We start from the raw sequence: 21,986 nt of genomic DNA, 5'->3' as shown, positions 1-21,986 counted from the left end.
AACTTTCTCTGTCTGTCCGGGTGGAATCTTGTACACGTGATTTCTCTCCATTCTAATTCTCGGATCAAGTTGAAACTTTGTACTGTTATTTATTGTTGATGACAACATATGAACAATTACAAAAACCTAATTAGTTGCAATTGATTTATCTTGTTTTATATGGAAAGTGTAATAAAACGTCAGCGATTAAAGTGGGCTCCCCCCTCCCCCCCCTTCCCAAAGCGCGAATGTGATTGTTGTCAACATGCAAGAAAGCAGACGCGTAAAAGTTGCAAAACCAGGAGAGTAACTTAGGCAATTGTGTACAGTTGTGATTGATTCAAAACAGTTGATTCGATTTCACTTACAGGAATCGAGTTTTTAGAAAATATTTTTATTATTATTTTATTTATATCAACTCTGTCTGTCTCTCTAGTAAAAAGTTTGTACATGTTATTTCTGACACCCATTCTCGCATCAAGTTGAAAATTGTGAAAACTATTTATTGGCATAGACAAGATATGACTGAATAAAAAACAACAACAACAATAGGTCAATTAGTTACAGGTAATTAATTATTTTGTTTGATACCAACAAGGGAAATTAATCCTTTAGTATTCACAGATACGCTCCATGTGTAGGGTTTCGTCCCCTTAGATAATTGAATACGTTATTTCTCCCACACCCTTTCTCTGATCAAGATGAAACTTAAATAATTATTTATTGTACGTAAGAAAAGAATCAATAATAATACTACTACTAAACCAAGAGGTAACTGAATTATTGGTATGTAATGAGATAACTCGACTAGAATACCAATATCATGACTTTTATCAACAGTTCACAGTAAACAGTGCTCGTGCCCAAACACTTCTCACACGACATTGTATAATTAAGTACTATGAACATATACACACTGGACATGACCTTCTGACATGCTGGACACACACGGAAAAAAAAACAACAACTCAGCCACACTATATGGTAATTAATTATTTTGTTTGATGTCGAATAAGGAAAATAACTTCTACGTTATTGAGATAAACAGTTGTAAGTGCTGAGTTCTTCCCCTTTGATAAGCTATGTTATTTATTTTTTTAAAACAATGATTTTTTTTTTATTTTGCTTGTTTTAAAATAATGTCTTCGTTCATAAAAGAAATACTCACGGTACTGTATAGTAAAGTGTACAGTTTAAATCACGCAGACGATGGCCGAATGAAATGGCACTTTTTTTTTTTTGGGTCCCTGCCCAGCATGACTGATGGCCGATGGGATCTGAATCGCCATCAACAACATCGTCCATTGAAAGCACATTATTTTTAATGACATTTTACTTGAAAATGTATTTTCGTATAACGGAGCATTCACTTCGACATGTGAAGCCAAATAAAACCTTCTTATGTCTGTCAACATGCATATTCATTTAAATCACGTCTGCTGTCACTGACTATCAGATACCTCATTGAAAGCTACAATCTGCCAGAGAAGAATGCGTGCATAAAGGAATGCCATAAAATCTAGATCTAGAGCGAGATCTAATTGTTCCTGACTTCTGCAATACCTAACCCTCATCCTAGCGAAACTGTGTCCTTCACCTTTCTCCCCGCCTCCCCCTCCATTTTTGTGATCTCTTCGATTGGAGATCTCTACATTTAAAACTCACTCTTAACTCTAATAATGATCAGAAAAGTGAAAAAAAAAAAGAGAAGATTAAGAAAACAAAACAAAAAAAAAACCTAAATCGAACAAAAAACAAAAAAACAGAAGAGGTAGATAAAAAAGCGGGAGATGAAAGCAGAAGAGAAGAAAGCAAACGAAGTCTGAAGTGCAGGCAGGTGTGCCAGATTTTTTTTTTATGCGCATTGGCCAAAAATAAAATAAAACAAAACCAAAAAAAAAAAAAACCAAACTCATTACAAAGGAGCTGCCTATTAAGTGGTCTTCAGAAGTCTGCCTGGCCTCCCCCCAGAGACGTGCCTACAGAGATGTGCATACATGTGTTAAACAAGACTGTGATATTATCTGGCAGTTGTATCTTGCTTATCAGACATGCTTGCTTCTATATAGTTTGCACGTGAATATCGTAATGGGATATTCCGCTCGTTTCGTCTTGACCCCGACGTAATGACGACTTTAATCAATGAAGTAACATATTAGAGCTAATAAAGAGGGAAAAACATATTAAAGCATGTCTGTTATTAACGGTAATGAGGCCGAGTGGAGAAGCGCTTGTCTTCGGAACTGACGATCTCGGTGATTTTGAATTTTGGAATTTTTAGAAACGCCCCTGTGTCGACCCACCTAACATTGGCCATTCAATGTAAAGCGATAAAGTAACATCTCGCGAAATGGCTAACAATTTCTATGATTGGCCGATTTCTAGCATTGGCCAAAACATATAACTCTAAACGCAATCACGTCCACAGCAAGGACAACGTTAGGCACAGAATGTAGTGGGCAAAAGGCAAATTTAAAGAAGAAAATCTTGTCCATTGCCAGTTTGGGAAGTAATAAAGGGATGTAATAGAACTCATTCATTTATCTTTTTAGAATAGGCTTTAATTTTCCATTTTTACAAAGTTCACGCTGTCTGTCTGGGGGGGAATATTTTGCAGGCTATTTTCTCTCTCTTCCCATCTCTGGATCTAGTTGAAACTTTGCACTATCATTCATTGTCACTGGTAGATGTTCTAGTATTAAAAAATAACCAGTAAATAAATTAATTAGCCGTTATTAATTAATTAAGTTTAATATTAAAAATGTACTAAGCTGAGCCGTCTGTAGAGAATTAGGTCGTACACTAAATATTTTAAAGTAAATTTAAAGTAACTATAGACTATTAAACTACCTTTTCTGGAATAAGCTTTTAAAAAGGCGACAGGGAAACTTTATCCCAGATTATTTCCAGTTACTCCACCAAATGTTCCGCTAAGGTGATTGAACAATGGCTCACTGAGCTTAAAATAAGCCTGAAAGTTACTCGACACTATGCCAATATAGTGTTTCCAATCTCACAACTGTATAATTGTTAGTATCAATCTATTAGCAATTAATCAATTTATTTATCCCTAATAATTGATATACTTTTACTCAGCTTTTTATTTTTTAAAGTTTTGGTTATATTTACGTGTTATTTCTGATTGGCTGCCAGTTTGTTTGACGTTTTGTTGCTTTTTTAATTCTTTTTCAAAATGTATATATCCTAAGCCAGGGGCGAAGTTTTATGAAACTGGTGGGGGTTGAGAATAGACGAATGTCACAGTCACGTTAATATTATTTTGTATTAGTATTCTTTTTACTCATAATATAGTGATCTCTTTATAGGATCACGAACAATATAGCATCTGATATGTTGAACTTTAAAAAGGGTAAGACCATAAACTATTTGAAACTTTCTTTTTAAACAATTTCTGGGTCTGTTAATTATGAATTTTTTTTATTACGCAATAGTCACAATAATTGATTGGATCGGTTTTCTATTTGGTTTGAAGTGATAATGATTAAATCTTGATGTTTACAATCATTATATTAAGCCATGAACTAAATAACAAGTGGTCTAGTAAGACTTATGTCCTCTTAGGTGGTCTCGGGTTGGAATGGCATTTTTATTTTCGAGATCGGAAACCTCTAAGTCCACCCAGTTCTAATGGGTACTTGACATTAGTTCGGAAAAAGTAAAGGTGTTTGGTCGATGTGCTGGCCACATGACACCCTCGTTAACCTTGGGCCACGGAAACAAATTACAAGAGGCCATCAGGTCGCAAGATCGCATTGCTTTCATTGAAACCTTCTGTAAAAAAAAGAACAAGCAAATAGAAAATAGAATACTTTTTTAAAATCAAAGCCTTTCAAAGGGAAACAACCGCTTATAACTGCCATTTAATTAAAATTACAGGGTTGAGCTCCCTTTTTTTAAATATAAAACAAAATTAATGAATTAGTACTAAATGATTGACTAATTGATAAATTTTTGGATTGATTCGTGTATTGCTATCGACTATGAATAATTATGGAACATTTCAGTTTGATCCGAGAATGGGAAGTGGGAGAAAAAACGTGTCAAAACAAAATAATGGGATTAAATCCATATAAACATCCACATCTCTTAATAAGTAGCATCTATTCCATTTATTTCGATATCAAACAAAGTAATAAATCACCAACAAATAATTAACTAATGGGTGATTTTTTTATAATTTTGATTCGTGTCTTGTCAAGTTCAATGAATAATTGTGCAAAGTTTTAACTTTATAAGAGAATGGAAAATGAGAGAAACAAACATATTCAAACTTTTACCAGACAAACAGACAGAAAGAGTAAGGGGATATAACTTTGAGAAAATTGGAATTTGACCTTGAATTCATATCAATGACAAAGAGCAAGGTTACGCCGGGAAAAAAAATATTCAGTTCTTCACGTCTGCTCAAAACACGTGGTCGTAAAAAAATTATCATTAATAAAATATCCGATAAAAACCAGCGTAAACAAAAGAAAGAAATAGAGAAAAAAAGAGAATGAAAAGGATGAAGAAAGAAAGAGAGAATGAGAGAGAGAGAGGGACGGAGCTAGAACAAGGTCAGTGAGATCACGAAACAATGACCTTGATTGAGGCTACAACACGAGACATTGAATGCGAAAGAGAAATGTATTGAGAACGTGTGAGTATGTGTGTGTTTGAGAGAGTGAGAGAGAGTGTGAAAGAGTGAGTGAGAGAGAGAGAGAGTGAGAGAGTGAGAGAGAGTGAGTGAGAGAGAGAGAGAGAGAGTGAGAGAGAGAGTGTGTGTGTTTGAGAGAAAGTGAGAGAGAGTGTGTGTTTGAGAAAGTGTGAGAGAGAGTGAGAGAGAGAGTGAGAGAGAGAGAGAGTGAGAGAGAGAGAGAGTGAGAGAAAGAGTGAGAGAGAGAGAGAGTGAGAGAAAGAGTGAGAGAGAGAGTGAGAGAGAGAGAGTGAGAGCGAGAGAGTGAGAGAGAGAGTGAGAGAAAGAGAGAGTAAAAGAGAGAGTGAGAGAGAGAGAGAGAGAGAGAGTGAATGAGAGAGAGAGAGAGTAGTTCAGGAATTTACGATATTATTGATGTGATTGCAACATATCCCACAATACTTTTCAACCCAAAGCAAACAACCAAACATTCGACAGCATACTTTGTTTTTCCAGCTCTTGTAACAAAACGGGAATTTCAAAAAACAAAATGGGGGACAGGGAAGATTTACCTGACTTCACTGATTGACTTTTGACCTCCATAGGAACATGAGTGTAAGTAGGACTGATTCTTAGATCACAATCGAAGCAGATGTCAAAGTGTGACCTCATCAGATCTAATTAAAAGCCGGAAAAAAAAATGCAAGACAAAATATGTCTAGTGAGACCTCTAATTGTTGTCGAAATTACGCTCATGATTGAGCATCCAAAATATATAAAAAAATAATACTTCTTTAAAAAATAGCTTTTAATAGAAAAGAACCGCAAAATTACTGCTATGTCACTAAATGCTGCAAGATCGATATCCCTTATTATATATATAATACAATTATTTAATTCCCACTAATTAATTTTCTAATCGATCAACGTCTTGTTATCGACAATGAATAATTGTACAAAGTGGATCCGAGAAGCGGAAGAACTAGCGTGCACAAGATTTGAATTAGACTCGACAGTCAGCTGATGTTAGCTTGGTAAAAATGTATAAATATAATTCCAAATAAAAGAAAATGAGGAGGGGGGGGGGGAGGGCAAGACGGAGTGCGTGTCTGGATTGGCTGGATAGATTCTGATGTAATCACGTGTAGGACTATTAGGTTCTAAATAGGGGTGAATGGCAGATGATTTGTAATTCGATTGCTTCTGTAGCACTAGTGCTTTGTGGCAAAACGAATACAATTGTTACATTTTTTGTTGGAGTTGAGGCCGGAGGCCGAGAGTCAGAAGGATGTGTGTTTGATGTTGATTTACAATGAGTTGTATATTGTTTGAATTGTTCAAGCTTTTATAATTTTACCACTATGGAGGCTTAAATCCAACGACGGTGTAACCACGGGGGGGGGGGAGTACTTGCTAGCATGAGAAAATTATTGTATTAATGAAGTGTTAAGTAAGTCCTAAATAAATTCTACATTCCTACAAAGTAAGTCCTAAATAAATCCTTCATTCCTACAAAGATCTTCACCAGGCAGAATAAAGCGAGAAAAGCAAAAGAGGATATGACTGGATGGTATAACAGGGTTAGCCAGCCTATCTTAGCAGACGACAAAAAGAAACGGCTTGCCTGGAGGTGTGAAAGTACGTGGGCCCCAACCAAGGTATCAGTGTAAGTGCGTTTTGACGATTGCCAGAGAGGTGCAAACAGGAAGCCGTTTACATTGTATTAGCTTCCGGTTTCTACGTAGAAGAGTCATTTCATGAAAGGGAGATAATTATTGAACTTTCGGTTTCAAAAATATCAATATATAAATATATAACGTTTGCATGTTGTCATATGTATTTACCACTCAATTCCATAGTAACAACTAGGAACTTTGTCGATGTCCCAATACATGAGCACATCTGCTACTCATGGTACACAGGCACAGAGTACAACACGGGCATCAATGGGACAAACGAAGCTGAATTTTTCACGAGGATAATTTGTCTTTTTTTTTTTGCCAACATTGATAATCACATTGAGGATGTAATACACAAGGAGGCCCCCCCCCATAAAATAGTTTCATATAAACCTGGGGGGGGGGGGGGGGAAGGACTTTATACCATCTCCATTTTTTTAATGACTAAACATGTTTTTAAAAATACATACATCTTTCTTTATTTTTTAGATGTTAAAATTAATAGTTTTAAGACTAGCCGGAAACTGTAAAGCAACTAGCCTTGCATTCTGGGTGATGGACCACCGCGTTGTCACGTGACTGGGGTTTTAATCCGAATGTTATTGTTAACGCAATCGGGAAACACGAGAATAATGAGCTGCAGAAAAGTACACTGACGCGATTCAACACACACACACACACACATATACTTTTAAAGTTTAATGACTTGCAGACGATTAGCACGCGCGCGCAGGAAGAAATCTCATACTCTCCAAGAAAAAAATTTTTTTCGTCCATAAGAATCGCATACACGTGAGACTGACCTCTCTGAAACTCATTTTCCTGTAATGGACCTCATTCACCAATCGTAAACAAACAACATTTTGCCACGTGGTTCTCTATATCTATACAAATTGCGCAATCCATAAAGGCTGTAACATGATACGTTATTTTCATTGTTTTATCAATATTATCACGTGTCTAAATGTTGTTTGTTTACGATTGGTGAATGAGGTCCATTACCATGTTTGTTTTAGACGGTTTAAAGTTTCGTCTGCCTGACCGTCCGGTTAGCATTTTGAACTCATCTCAAAATGGTCCCTAGATCAAAACCCGTTGGAAGGCAACCCTACGTCGTTCTGAAGAGGTGTCGCTGTATGACCTAATGACATTACTAAAACTACGTCTGACATTTAGTGTTGAGTAGTTCTTGGAAACAGGAAATCATACTTTTGTCTAGTCTCCCCATTTTCCAGATCGATAAGATTGAGGTATTTGTCTACTTATTAAATTCCTCATTTTCTTTTGACTATGAAATTAATTTTATTAGACAAAAACATCAGATTTAAATATACCAGTATAGCTCGGTCCTGTCAAGCGACTGTCAAAACAGTAAATTTTAAATTTATAGTGCCCTATTATTGAGTCGTTTTTTTTTTTTTTTTTTAAATATAGAGTAATTAATGTTAGAATGGTGCATAACGTCTCGCATAATTAGATATTTTATTTAAAACTAATGCAATTCGGTAAATCGATACAAGTACGGTTATTATTTTTTTCTTGCTAATTATTATTTCAAAGCATGTTGCGGGCCGTATGAAACCTTTCCGCAGGTTATAGTTGGCCTATCGCTGGCTCTTATTCCCTCCGCAGACTATGCATAGAAGATGACATTGGGAATTCTTCCATTTGGCATGCTGATGACATGTCCGAGTCAACATAGTATTCCCTGTGTCAGAAGAGCATAGATACTGTACTAGATCAAGTTTTTAAACAAAAGTGTCAAACCGATTTAGGAACTATTTCGTCTTTCGTCCAGTCGATCATGATGAAAAATAATTAACAGGTGCAAATATCACAAATGTTCCTATTACTTGATGGAATAACATTTACATTGATAGGGTTCTCATACGTGTTTGTCCCATGTAAAGGTGTTAGAGAAATGTTTTTATCCAGTGTCTCTGCTGTGTGTTTTATTAGGCTTTTGATAATAAATTATGTTTAATACTTTTAGTTAGTTCCCCTTTTCTGACCTTTGCTATCTATAGAGCAGATAAAGAAAAGCTCAATTCTGTGATCCACGGTTAGCAGTGGTGTCATTTGGCCCGTACAAAGACTAGCCGCCTTTACTATTCCCCAACTAATGTTAGGTGGACTCAGAGGCGCCCTAAAGATCCTGAAATTAAAAATCCCAGTCTTCACCAGGGTTTGAACCCTGGACCCCCAAGGTTCGAAAGCCAAGCGCTATACTACTCAGCCACTGCGCCTCCCTAATACTTTTGGGATTTCAAAAATGTTTTGAGCACATTGTTTGTGAAATGAAATTGTCAAACAGTTCTAGGCAATAATGGACGTGGCTCCTGGTCCCAACGTTATTGGTTGAACGGGCCCTGTTCCCAGAGGTCACGGAGAGGTCAAGAACTACACTACGCGTAAATCAACCTGACAACTTTCTTAATTGCAACGGAATCCTATATTTACCTCGCTTTCCAGGAGAGCAGTCGCAACCCTGAGTCTGTCACACCCTCCCTACTTGCATGCGCCACAGCCTTCGCCACTTTGGCCCCAGCACCACTTGCTATCCCCCGAGGGGTGAAATGTTTTACGAGCTTTTTCCATTGCCGTGCGCACTGTTTCCTGTTGGGGTCGACAGTGAATGCAGTAGATGGGCAAAGAAATGAGGGGTGGGGTGGGGGGGTGGGTTGGAAGGGGTGGGACTGGAACTCATGCTGGGGGCGCTCGTGCTGTGCTTATTTACAACAGTGGGTTGCAGCGGCTGTAGGACTTGATGCTACTAGTGTAGTGGCAACTGTTGTGCGTGAGTACCTGTTCTTGTGTTTACCCAAGTTCGCCATAGCCAACAGTGCTTTTCAGTTGTAGCAAATTCGCGAAAAAACAAAATTAATTAATTCAATTAATACTTAAGTCGAGAGGTAAAGCGCTTGGTCATCTTACCGAGGGTCCTAAGTTCAAACCCAGAATATGGATGGTACTAGTAGCCTATTTTTTTAAATCTGAGAAATTCCAAAGTTCGCATTGACCTGATTGGAGAAAACGTAATTGCCATTGGGCTTTCAACATGGCGCCCTAGTTACTCGGCAAAATACATAAACACTGAAGATGGCAAACACTATATGAGAAAACCATGCCATGCTCTTCTTGAAGATAAGTCTCTGTCTTCTAGCTTATGTATTGTTTAGCGCTGTTTGTTTGTAAAATGTTTGACATGTTTCGGATGTTCCTTTAGAGCTGAAGATAATGATTCTCCAATAATGAACTTACTAGTCCAAACCTCCAGCAGGACACTGTGGATGGCAGCTGGCAGGGTTTGAACCCGGGACAATCGATGAGTCCAAACGACAGTCCAGCGCGCAAACCGCACGACTCTTATGCAGATAAGTCAAACGCAGGTAACACTTTAATAGCGAAATCAAATAAAATGGCGAAAGGCCAACAATAGATTTTAGTCGACGCTGATAGTGTATGTCGAACAAGAAGTTTACTAATAACGAAGGGAACTGTCGAATGTCGTCAAGCTAAATCTCTACGTCCATAAAATCTGCCTCTCTCTAAAGTTGTCAAAAGTAGTCTGTTTACATTTAGCTCTCTTCCTAAAATCTTTTTCTCTTTTTGACTAGTCTCTAAGGTTTTATCTTTCTCAATGCACTATGATCCTATCATTTGTCTGGACCATTCTGGAAAAAGGAAAAAAAAAGTGTGTGTGGGGGGGGGTGGATAAAGGGAAATGTGGGTGAACGTTGCCGTGATCGCTTTTTTTTTAAAAGTTGTACGATTGGAATTCAAACTCAGGGCTCAAGCCTCCACAAGGGGACTAATTCAACTTATACCACAAAATCTGTCAAGTACGATAATTAATTACCAATAGTTAATTTACTAACTAGTTAATTTTATTTTTAAATTATTCTTGTTTTGTCAAGTGCATGAAATAATTGTTAAAATTTCAACTTGATCCGAGATCTTTTTACCAGACAAACAGACAGACAGAGTGAATTTATATAAGCTTTGTAAAAATTACTTTCTGCTGCAAGCCAAAGAGCATAACCTTCTTTTTCTTTATAGACGTACTATTCATTAAACAAAATTATTAGGTAAGTAGTAATACACCTAAATCATAAATACTTCCTTTTACACCAAGAAACTTACTATATTTATGGCTTAGCCCACACGTATGAAGATCTCCTATACATATTTATAATAATAATTATATTTTTGCCTAAAGGTTAGGATCTACATATATTCTTACAGGTAATAGTTGTGCTTGCAAAAAGTAAAGGCCTCGAAACCACTGAAATAACGAGACAATATGAACGATATTGTTCTTCTCGTCCATACTATAGGTGAATAGAGCGCAGTATCCAAACTATAGAAACTGGCTTGTTCTGGGCACACCTGAACTCCCCCCCCCCACCTCTTCATGATGTGTTAGTGTTACCTGACGATGGGTGAAGCCAGGTGCTGAACAGACACACAGGGTATAGCCAGTTACTTCTGTTAGGTCGAGCTAGTTTTGAAATCATTAAGTCAAATGTCCGGAGGGTACTTCCCTCCCCCCCCCCCCTTTTATGAAAAACCTTTTGTACTTACTCTTGTGGCCCTTTCCTTCTACACACACACCCTCTCTGTGTCTTTCTCTTTCTGTTTCTCTCTCTCTCTCTTTCTGTTTTTCTCTCTCTCTCTTTCTGTTTCTCTTCATCATTTTATTTCTTTTTCTTACCTGATCAAGTACCTATACCCTGACATATACCTAAGTAACTTGATGACAAGCTTGTAACCGTGAGTACTCATACACAAACACATGTACACATTGAGTCATACACTCAGTCACTTAACAACACATTCATACTCACACAAGCACACACTCAAACATACAGAAACAATCAGACTTGTTAACAACACATTCATACTCACTCTCACACAAGCACAGACTTAAACATACAGAAACAATCAGAATTGTAGACACACTGAAACAATATTTACATAAGTTCGAACCTACACTTATACTTTCAAATACACATACATGGCATGCTAATACATACATTCATATATACCATTACAGGCACTCACATCCATACACTCACACACACTAAGAATCACTCACAAAACATTTAGAATAACTCAAACACACACTTGCATACACTCACACACACACTAAGAATCCCTCTCAAACTCTAACATACACTATTACTTGCCACAAAATCACAAAAAAACGCACTAAAAAAAAACACTGACACACATTTAGAATTATCTTATCTTATCTTATACAATACAGACGTTACTTCAAAAAAGAAGATGATTACGTCCTACGCGTCATGCATTTAGTCATGCATATTAACCAATGACTTAAATTCTGCCAAGTCACTGGTTTTCCTATGTGGCTCAGGCAACCCATTCCATGCTCTAATAGCACTAGGGAAGAAGAAGAAGAAGAATTACTTATACACACACACTTGAAATCACACAGAGCACACGAAGAATCACTCAAACACACTAAAAATCACTTACCACCACTAAGAATCAATTACACACAACAAGAACCACACACATTAAGAAAAACACATTAATAATCACTCACACACTACACTCAATTTTACTCTGACCCATTCAATGACCCGGGTCCTCTCAGGGGAAAAAAAGAACTCACCAATGCCTTCTTCATCAGGTCCTCCATTTCTTTCGCGGGGTTACGGTCCTTCACCATTGTACTGTTGACCAATCTGAACACTTTGCTATGACGACCGCGTAGCTGCTAAAGTAAATGACCCTCCATAGAATTCCCCATCGTAGTGGTCATCCTTGGATACACCGTTCCCACATAACGAAAGACCATCCATGGTAAGACCACATTAAAACATGCACATTTTACATACACTAGCAATGAGAACAAATATCTACACTGTAATAATCCACCTATGTTTTTGAACTAATGAAATCACAGCTTAGAAACTCGTAAGAGATAAGAAACTGCTTAGTAGAAAAGAAAATTAACAATTTAATCCATTTAAAAATGCATGTATCCAGACATGTAAAGAAAACATACAATGTAGTGATGAATATCCTATAACTGCAAAGAAGCTGTGGAAATATCGCCAGCTTAACCTCACAGTGACGTTTAATACTTGTCACAATTCACGTTATCCGTAAATATGGATAATTTGTGGGTATTCCCGATGTACACATAAACAGCACGATAACACCGGATATTTATTGTTTCTTCTTTCCTCACTTCCTACACCAAAAAGTGTATAAGCTTTTTACGATAACCTACACAACAAGCACATTTCATACGCCTATCTTGTACACACAATAATCCGTTCATTAAATGGATGCGATATTGTCCAATGGTAATTTAGCTATCCACACAAATACATCTATCTATAAATAACGAGAAAAGAAAAGCCTTATTCTCGGTTTCCCTCTGACAAGAAGATGAGCACAGAAGAGAGAAATCCTTCAGGCTTGGCCCCCGCTAATTACGCTCCAAGCGGGAGGGCGCCTCACGTGGGAAGCGGAACAGAGTTCCTCCCTCACTCACACACACACTCACACAAACAAGTGTGGACGCGTAGATATATCCGCAATAGTACAATGAGTAAATAATGGATTAGCCCAATGCACGCGCGGTGGTGGCGTCGGTGGCGCCCCTCCATTCTCTCCTCCTCATTCTAGCACTCACGGGGGCATGTTGTCTTGACTATCTTACCTTAGAGCTCGCCAGATGAACCTCCGTTTTTTTTTTAAGGAGGACGCGGTATTTTAGAGGATAAAGATTCTATATAATACGCGTCTGACCTCTTCACCTAGAGTTTAGAATCAAACCAACCTACTCATGTGCTCGCTCCTTACTCTTAGAGGTACTCACTGTCATGCGCACACACACACACCTGACTCGAGGAAGACAACAGGAAAAAAAGAACAAGAGAAAAGAAAAAAACTAGAGGTACGAATAACGAGCAGGGTTGCGAGGGCGACCAGAAGAGAAAAAAAAGGCTGTCAAAGAGAAATGTGGGAAAAGGGGAGAGTACTCACAATGACTAACGTACGAGAAGCAGACGTGACGATTACAGTTTGGTACTATAAGTACAAAATAGAAAGTCTGGAGGGGGGGTAGGGAGTGAGAGTAGATGCAAGGGGGTCGTTAAGAGAAAGGAAAGAAGTAGATAGCATGCCAGGCAGACTCGTGCAGTGACATCTCAGGGCTGACACAGGGATAGTGATTTGAAAGGATGGTGGGGGGGGGGGTAGTTCAGTTCAGGATTGTGTGAGATTACAAGACACAGTAATAGACAGACAGAGACAGTTTACACCTGGACAGATATAAGAGATAGTATGATAGACAGACGGAGATAGTTTCCATCCGAACAGAACCAGAAGCCTCAGCATTCAGGAGGAGACTCCTCGTGCTACACGGTTCATCGTGTGAGGTTGGACAATATGGAGGCTACCATAACAGAAAAAGAACACACATACACATACAAAGAGATATAAATCAGAAGAGAAATTAGTTTACAAGTTTTTTGTGAGTGTTTGTGTGTGTGTGTAATTTTTTAAATACAAATTAATACAAATTAGCAATTAAATTCTACATTCTAAAACTCGACTTGCTGTATATGTATAAATAGGCTGATTCTTTTAGGCACACTTTTTTTGGTGTTCAATAATCCTTAAATTTAAAACATGGAAGGGGAGTTGCTCCGACAAAAACAACAGCACACATACAAACACATAAAACACACACACAATAAACGTTAAGAGAATTATATGATATAATATGAAACAACCGAAATAATTGATCAGATAGGGCCTGGTACATTTTACAGTGAAGACAGTCCACGTGAGATTTGCACAATAATTTTCAAACACATTTAGGCTGCAGGTTTTGGGGCTTGGTTGTTGAGTGCCAATTTCATATCTCGTGATTTTTAGGAAGACCCTAAGTACACCCAACTCTCATGGGTACCTTTACTTCCCTTACTGTTTTATTTTACAATACCGCTATTTAAGTCAGAACTTCGTGGAACCTGGAAGCAGGAACTGCATGGACGCTAATATCAAAGACGGTTCCAACAATTTTCCTAGAAATATAACAGAATTATTAGCTCGTTGGCCACACGGTTAAAAACTCTAGTTAAACCGTTATCATTATTCAATTAAAAAATGAAACAAATTTAAATTTGGCTATAAAATCGAGTAAAAATAATGTAGTGTAGTCCGACGTAGTGTACAGATAACTGAGTTATTTATTAAATTTAAAGTTGCTCAAAGTTTATTGATAGATTATCTAAGCTTTGCTTATTTTGTTACTTAAATCTATTTGATTACGTTTAGAGTATAAAACTATAGATCTAGAAGTAGATCTAGGAAAAGGAATGGAGTAAGCTTCTACTAAAACAAACTGTCTTCTACTAAAACAAACTGTCTTCTATTGAAACAAACTGTCTTCTACTGAAACATGTCTTCTACTGAAACAATTTGTCTTCTACTAAAACATGTCTTCTACTGAAACAAACTGTCTTCTACTAAAACAAACTGTCTTCTACTGAAACATGTCTTCTACTGAAACATGTCTTCTACTGAAACATGTCTTCTACTGAAACAATTTGTCTTCTACTAAAACATGTCTTCTACTGAAACAAACTGTCTTCTACTAAAACAAACTGTCTTCTACTGAAACAAACTGTCTTCTACTGAAACATGTCTTCTACTGAAACAATTAGTCTTCTACTAAAACATGTCTTCTACTGAAACAAACTGTCTTCTACTAAAACAAACCGTCTTCTACTAAAACAAACTGTCTTCTACTAAAACAAACTGTCTTTTACTAAATCAAACCGTCTTCTACTAAAACAAACTGTCTTCTACTAAAACAAACTGTCTTCTACTAAAACAAACCGTCTTCTACTAAAACAAACCGTCTTCTACTAAAACAAACTGTCTTCTAATAAAACAAACTGTCTTCTACTAAAACAGTGATTCCCAAAGTGGTCTATATAGACCCCCAGGGGTCTACGAAGACTTCCAGGGGGTCTACGAAAGTGAAAAAATTAATTGGGGGTCTATGAGATGTCCACGGGGGTCTACGGTAATAGATTTCATTTAAGCAGATCGTGACTTTAATTTTTACATTCATTTAATGTAATTATTTTGTAGACTAATATATGATGTGTACCTTGGTAAATCCTTTAAATATTTATCCTGCTAATCAAACCAAAGAATTGTAGTATTTAGTCTCAATACGTATTTAAAAAGCTTCATTTTGTCTACATGTAACAAATGTTTAACAACAAGAAATGTACACTGTCCAGTGTTGGTTATTTAAAACTGGGATTCATTCCTTCCTTGTCAAACAAGCGGTTGCCTAAGTGACTTTTTTTATAATGATACGAAACTATTACGCTGTAGGATCATCTGAGACAATGTCACCCTGACAAAATAGATAAAGATTTGAAAAATTTTCTAACCCTCAAAGATAAAGTTCTGAATAGACCCAAACAATCTCTCTTCAACATCATATAGAGAAGATGTTGGTTTGTGAGTGTCTTACAATATCTCTTAACTTATAGCAAAATACGGAAAACACAATTGGTAAAACATGGATTTTACCAGCCGTTGTAGTTGTGAAAACTGTTTTACACACACCTATATGTGATATTATTAAAATAATTTCTTTAAGCAACAGTTCTATGGCACATCGGTGGCATGAGTTATCAAATTAAAAGCTTCTTATGTGATTCTTTGCAAAGGAAATATATATAGGTTGAGATCAGTGGCGTCACAGGCTGTGACAGGGTGTAGCGCTGTGTGCTGCAAACTGCCTAAGGGTCGCCAGCTCCTTATTTTTCCTCAGGTTAACCCACGTACTGGATTCTCAAACAATAGACCAAGTAGAAAATTTTATATACCTTGGGAGTGTAGTCAGTATATGAGGTGGAACAGATGAAGACATTAAACGCCGTATAAATCTAGCGCGTCAGACATTTACACAGCTAAAACCAACCTTGAAATCTCCTCACATCTCAAACAAGACTAAACTATGAATCTTTAACTCTAATGTCAAGGCTGTCCTACTGAATGGTTCTGAAACATGGAGAATTACGGAGGGGACAATAAAAAAGTACAGACATTCATCAACAGATGCCTGAGAAATATCCTAAAAATACACTGTTACGACAAAGTAGAAAACACCAAACTGTGGGAAATGTGTGGACAGAAAAATATAGAAGTGCAGATCTTAGAGAGGAAGTGGAGATGAATTGGTCACACCCTTAGAAAAGATACCAGCAACAGAGCTAGGCAGGCCTTTGAGTGGAACCCCCAGGGAACAATACGCAGAGGAAGACCAAAAAGAACATGGTGACGCTGTGTACTAGAAGAAGCCGAGAGGACCGGGAAGAGCTGGGGAACCATAAAAAAAAAACTAGCAAGAGACCGTGGAGGGTGGCGTGTTTTTGTCAAGGCCCTATGTTCCATGAGGAACCCAAAGGAATGATGATGATGATGAACTCACGACAGCTTTCCCATGTTTGGGTATAGTTGCAAGGCAGCAGCGTTTTGAATTCATTTTTCCTTCTGCTATGTGGCTAATGAGCCCTTCCTGCTTGAAGCCTACTGGCTAAGGCGCCAGTTACTCACCTTCACCCTTCTCCTTTAGTGAAAAAGGTTACGCGGACACGTGAAAGATCAAGAAATACACGAGAAACTCTTTGCGAAAGCTTTTACACTGATTCTTAATACAAATAAATGAATTAATATTTAATGTTGGAATGTCTTCTTCATAGAATGTATGAAACATGACATCCGTAGGAACAGATGATAAGCCTGGGTAAAGAAACATTTCCAGTGTGTTTGATGACTCCAGCAATACATATTAATTGCTAATTTAATTGGTTTACATTTCATTTGAATTTAATCAATAAAAATTAGTTATTATTTAATACTTAATTTGTAGCTTTAAATTGTATTTTCACTCTTCAACTCACTAAAATTAGAAATTAGTTTTTTAAAAAATTGCAAAAAAAAAAAGAAATATAAGTTAAGCAGGGGGTCTACCGAAAAGCAGAAAACATGGCAAGGGGTCTACGAGACAAAAATGTTTGGGAACCACTGTACTAAAACAAACTGTCTTCTACTGAAACAGACGTCTTCTAATGAAACAACTGTCTTCCACTGAAACTGTTTCCAAAAATGTAAAGAGTTATCTTTGTACTCCTCTTGTCTTTATTCTTCTTTTTATTCAAAATGCTCTTAAGAAATTCTTCGAAAAGTTCTTGTATTGTTTTTTTTAAACGCACAAAATAAACGAAAGTTATGTTTCAGCTAGAAAAAAAAAGTTATTTCTGTTTCACGAGAGTTCTAAATGAGCAGCTCTAAGTGGAGCCTCTGACAAGTACATACAACAGTTTCGCTGACAGAAAGATGCTTGAAAAACAACAACATACTTTTGTAGAAGTCGATACTGCACAGACTTCAATTCTTCTAGCCTCGGAAATTTAATGGATCCTAAGGGCACGCTAAACGTCTAGATATTTTCACATTTATTCCGCAAACATGTTCCGTGAAATATATTCAGGAGGCTCTTGAGAACTGTATGGCGGAATGCTCAGAGGTAGCTAATGTTGGAATGTTCTTTAGAAATAAATGTTTTATTTTATAGAAGTGGGTAGCGAATTTTACTTGAAAGTAAATTTTTTGATGTTCTTTAGAAGTAGGTTGTGGGATGTTCTTTAGACATTGGTTGTGGGATATTCTTTAGAAGTAGGTTGTGGGATATTCTTTAGAAGTAGGTTTGGTTTTGAGATGTTTGATAGAAGAAGCAAGTGCGGTGTTTAATAGAAGAGAGTGGCGGGGTAATATTTAAAAATATATTTTTAGATATCCAAGTCCGGTTTGAAGAACTAAGTTAGAATTAAGATTAGTCTTGGTTTAGTATTAGAGTTAGTCTAGGTTTCGAGTTAATTGAGTGTTGTTTATTTGGTTAGTACACAAGTTCAGTCTGGATTAGGATTAGTATTTGGATTATAGCAAGAATAAATAATAATAGAGAGCCTTGTCCTGCTTCAACACATCTCTACATTCGGATCTCTCCCCTCGCAGTGACACTACAGCCCACAGAGAGCCTTGTCCTGCTCCAACACATCTCTCCATTCGGAACTCACCTGCGCTTTTTTGTCTCCATTCCTGAACTTTTAGCTGTTGTGAACCTGCATGTGCATCAAGCGGCCACCTCGTAAAATATACTGCACTGCGACCTTAAGCTTCGGACTGGCAGACATAGCATTCATATTGAATTGGACATTTATCTGCGATGAATCGACAGGGTGGGACTTTCTTGTGCAAAAATTTTAAAAAAATTGTGTGATGTGAAATTCGCGCGCTTTTATGGCAAATAAATAATTAACGTTGTTTAGTGGCTGCTTACTTGAGACGATTTCTGAAACATTTTGATGTATCCAGTATATAGAATATATGAACTATAGGAACTATTGAAAGACTAGACATTTGAAAAGGAAACAGTCACTTATTGTTTTGCCCTTAGAGCACTGGATGATCCTATTTTTTTTTCTTTTTATACAAAGTAATTTGTAATAGTTGGCGACAATGATTTATCTTATCTTATCTTATATAATACAGACGTTACTTCAAAAAAGAAGATGATTACGTCCTACGCGTCATGCATATTAACCAATGACTTAAATTTAGATTTTTCAGTATAGCGTCATTGGCATTGTTTGATTTCAAGATCTCTCTCAATCTTTATCTTTTCATGTGGACTACCACTCTCTACCTTACCTTATATTGACCCCACATTTTAGATATTATTTTTAATATAAAAAAGGGGTGATATACCTTTCAATATTTAGAGATATGGCAGCGATTGAAAGGGGCTTTCCCTACTCTCCACACACTGAATAAGCTTTAATTTTACAAAGTAATTTTTTTTTATTTTACTTATTCTACTTTCGTACCTAGTTTCGTGTTTGGTCATACATCACTTGGTTACGACTTGTTGTGATTGTTATAAATCTGTTAGCTTTAACCTGATGAGCAAATTAAAATCGGCTACCTTCGACCAGATGTACTTATCGTCGGTTGGGCTAGTCTTCCTTCTGGCAGTCTAAATGCTCCAATGATATTTCTTTTTAAATGCATCCTTGATCTAAACAAAGTAAAGGCTCCATGACTCTACTACGTCATCAAAAAAAAAAAAAAAAAACTATTCTTGAAATCCATTGGAGCACTTGTATGGTAATATAGTTTCTAGGGCTAGGGGAGTACCCGTCAAAATTCCTTTATGGTCCCTCATGTGGGCTGTGCCTCCGTTTTGTGCAGCTCTCGTCGCTTCCTCGTTACTTTGACAATAAGATTGTAATCGCGAGGCATGCAACTCGTTAGCATAAACGAAGATGATTAGAAGATTTTTTAGTTGTTCTTTTTTGTTTATTATCTCCCTTACTACTTTCACTCCGACAATCATATAAGCAGTGAAAGGGAAAATAGTGTTGGAAGGCGTTGTTTTTTTATGGGAGGAGGGAGGAGGGAAAGGTTTAAAACGTGTTTTTTTTTCTATTTTTATTTTAAAGCTAGCTATTGACATACACTATGAAAGTCAATTAAGTTGGTAGGAAAACAGAACAGAAAAGAAAAAAAGAACGACGCCATTACTAGTGGGGTATACGGAGCGGTGCTAGCTCGTTGAAAACTGAGGGGAAAGTTTAAGAAACGACTAGGTCCAGGACGAGAGGAAACCTCTATTAGTTCTACCTGGGGAGGGAAAAAAATGCAACAGCTGGCAATAAGCACAGGTAAAATATAACAAGGCATTTGTTTGGGGGGGGGCGTTGAAGGTAAAAATGGGGGGAGGACAGGTGGAGCGTACGTCTGCTTTAGCTTCTGCTGCTCACCAAATGGACGAGTTTTTTTTTTTTTTGTGTTTGTGCTCACTTTGCAGACTGGCAAGGTTCCGTTATAAGGTACAGTTAGGGATCAATGATTGTGATTTCTGGGTATTGGGTATTTATTTAGCTCATTCTAGTTCTTCTTCCTTCAAGACACAAGCTGCAGTAGTCGTACAAGTGTGCAAGCAGCCTAAGACTTAGCAGTGACATATTCAAGAACTAGCTGAAGTGCTCAAACAGAAATCTAGTCAAACATTGATAATGATATAAAGAGATGACCTTAGTAAGGTCACTGTGTCCTTGATTCGTTATAACTAAATGTAGTGAAGATAATTTTTTTTAAAAAGCACGCGAATTAAAAAAAAACAAGCTTCTATAAGGGAAAGAACTGTACATTTAAAGCCATCTTTCAATACTGTAGGATTTATCACATTCTGGTACTGATCCCTTAAGGAGTGTCTTTACAAGCCCCGAGGATCTCGTGATATGACCGTAAAGTTAAATTTAAGTTGTTTTTGTTTTTCGACTTTAGTCAGCAGGTCCTAGTGGGTCATAGTGGGTCATAGTGGGTCATAGTGGGTCATAGTGGGTCATAGTGGGTCATGGGTCATAGTGGGTCATAGTGGGTCATAGTGGGTCCTAGTGGGTCATAGTGGGTCCTAGTGGGTCCTAGTGGGTCCTAGTGGGTCATAGTGGGTCCTAGTGGGTCCTAGTGGGTCATAGTGGGTCATAGTGGGTCCGATAGCGCACCATATAGTTCATTTAAGGAACAAGAACAAATGGAATTTTCTTTTATTCAATAGTTTAAAGGACTTTTCTCAAGTATTAAATGTGTTTAATGTATTAATTTATCTAAAATAGAAATAGTGCACGCTCTCACATGCTCATGTAAGCTTGTATTTCGGAATATATGTTTAGGTGCATATATAGCTGTGTATGTCCTTAGCCAGCACAGTGTACCGATGTTTACAATCAACAGATTAACATCCCCCCCCCCCCAGTACGACCTCTATAACAAAAGGTAATGTCGCTAGCGCGGATGTTTTCAGAACAGTGGAGCCATAATAACGAAGAGATGGTCTGGGGAAGTGATGGGCTGGGTGCATGTAGAATGTAGAGCATCTCGGCGCAACGCACCTCCCCCCTCCCAAAAGACAATAAACTAATCGGGCTTTAACAAATGGGTTTGTGGGGCAGAGGGAGTGAGCTGCTTTTTCTTCAAAATGTTTTGATTACACCAGAGACAACCCTGTGTCTGCCAGTGTTTGGAAGAAGCTCTGTTGTTAGATACACGATCTTAATCTTAAAGGATTCTATTGGATATACAGGTTTGCGGAGATTCTGTTAAAATAAAGGAGTAATCGATTTCTCTCTTGTTAATATAAGCAAGAATCATTAAATAAAAACAATATAATAATATGTCTATAATGCTGTTAGTTCTTTTTTTCTTTGAAGGGGAACAACTCTGTAATTATGTTTGCTCCAAATATATAAGCTAGTGGTATGGCATAATACCTGTCCTCAATAACAAGTAATACAATCGATTTTTTTTTGTTTATGGTGTTTTACTAAATTACTTTTAGTGGACAGGAGTTCAAATATATTGTTATACGTTACATAACTTGTTATCTTTTGTTTACCTTAACTGGTCAATGTCATGCCAACATAAAGTGATGATTTTAAGTTCTTTGAATTTACAGACTTCCATCTTAGTGATCAAAAAACTGCTATATTATTTGATGAACCATAACTTAAGGTCCTTCCAGAGTCTAGATTCGTTAGGGGAAACCTCAATTCATT

The 21,986-nt window shown here is 37.2% G+C and overlaps 1 protein-coding gene across 7 annotated transcripts in view; it reads right to left on the bottom strand.

The window, feature by feature from the left end:
* LOC106061977 (neuron navigator 3-like) overlaps positions 1 to 21,986 on the bottom strand; it is a 474,243-nt gene that overhangs the window by 319,385 nt on the left and 132,872 nt on the right. Inside the window, exon 1 of one of the 7 annotated variants that reach the window (XM_056032704.1) lies at positions 11,936 to 12,704. The exons of the other annotated variants lie outside the window; for them this stretch is intronic. Within the exon in view, the coding sequence (XP_055888679.1) occupies positions 11,936 to 11,992 (57 nt within the window). The 5' untranslated portion in view covers positions 11,993 to 12,704. Of the gene's footprint in view, positions 1 to 11,935; positions 12,705 to 21,986 lie in introns of those variants that run through there. 7 annotated transcript variants of the gene reach the window in all.

The sequence above is a fragment of the Biomphalaria glabrata genome, chromosome 6, assembly GCF_947242115.1.
Source record: "Biomphalaria glabrata chromosome 6, xgBioGlab47.1, whole genome shotgun sequence".
Classification (NCBI taxonomy): domain Eukaryota; kingdom Metazoa; phylum Mollusca; class Gastropoda; family Planorbidae; genus Biomphalaria; species Biomphalaria glabrata.
Note: the sequence above shows the minus strand (reverse complement) of the source record. Positions and strands in the feature narration are given on the sequence as shown.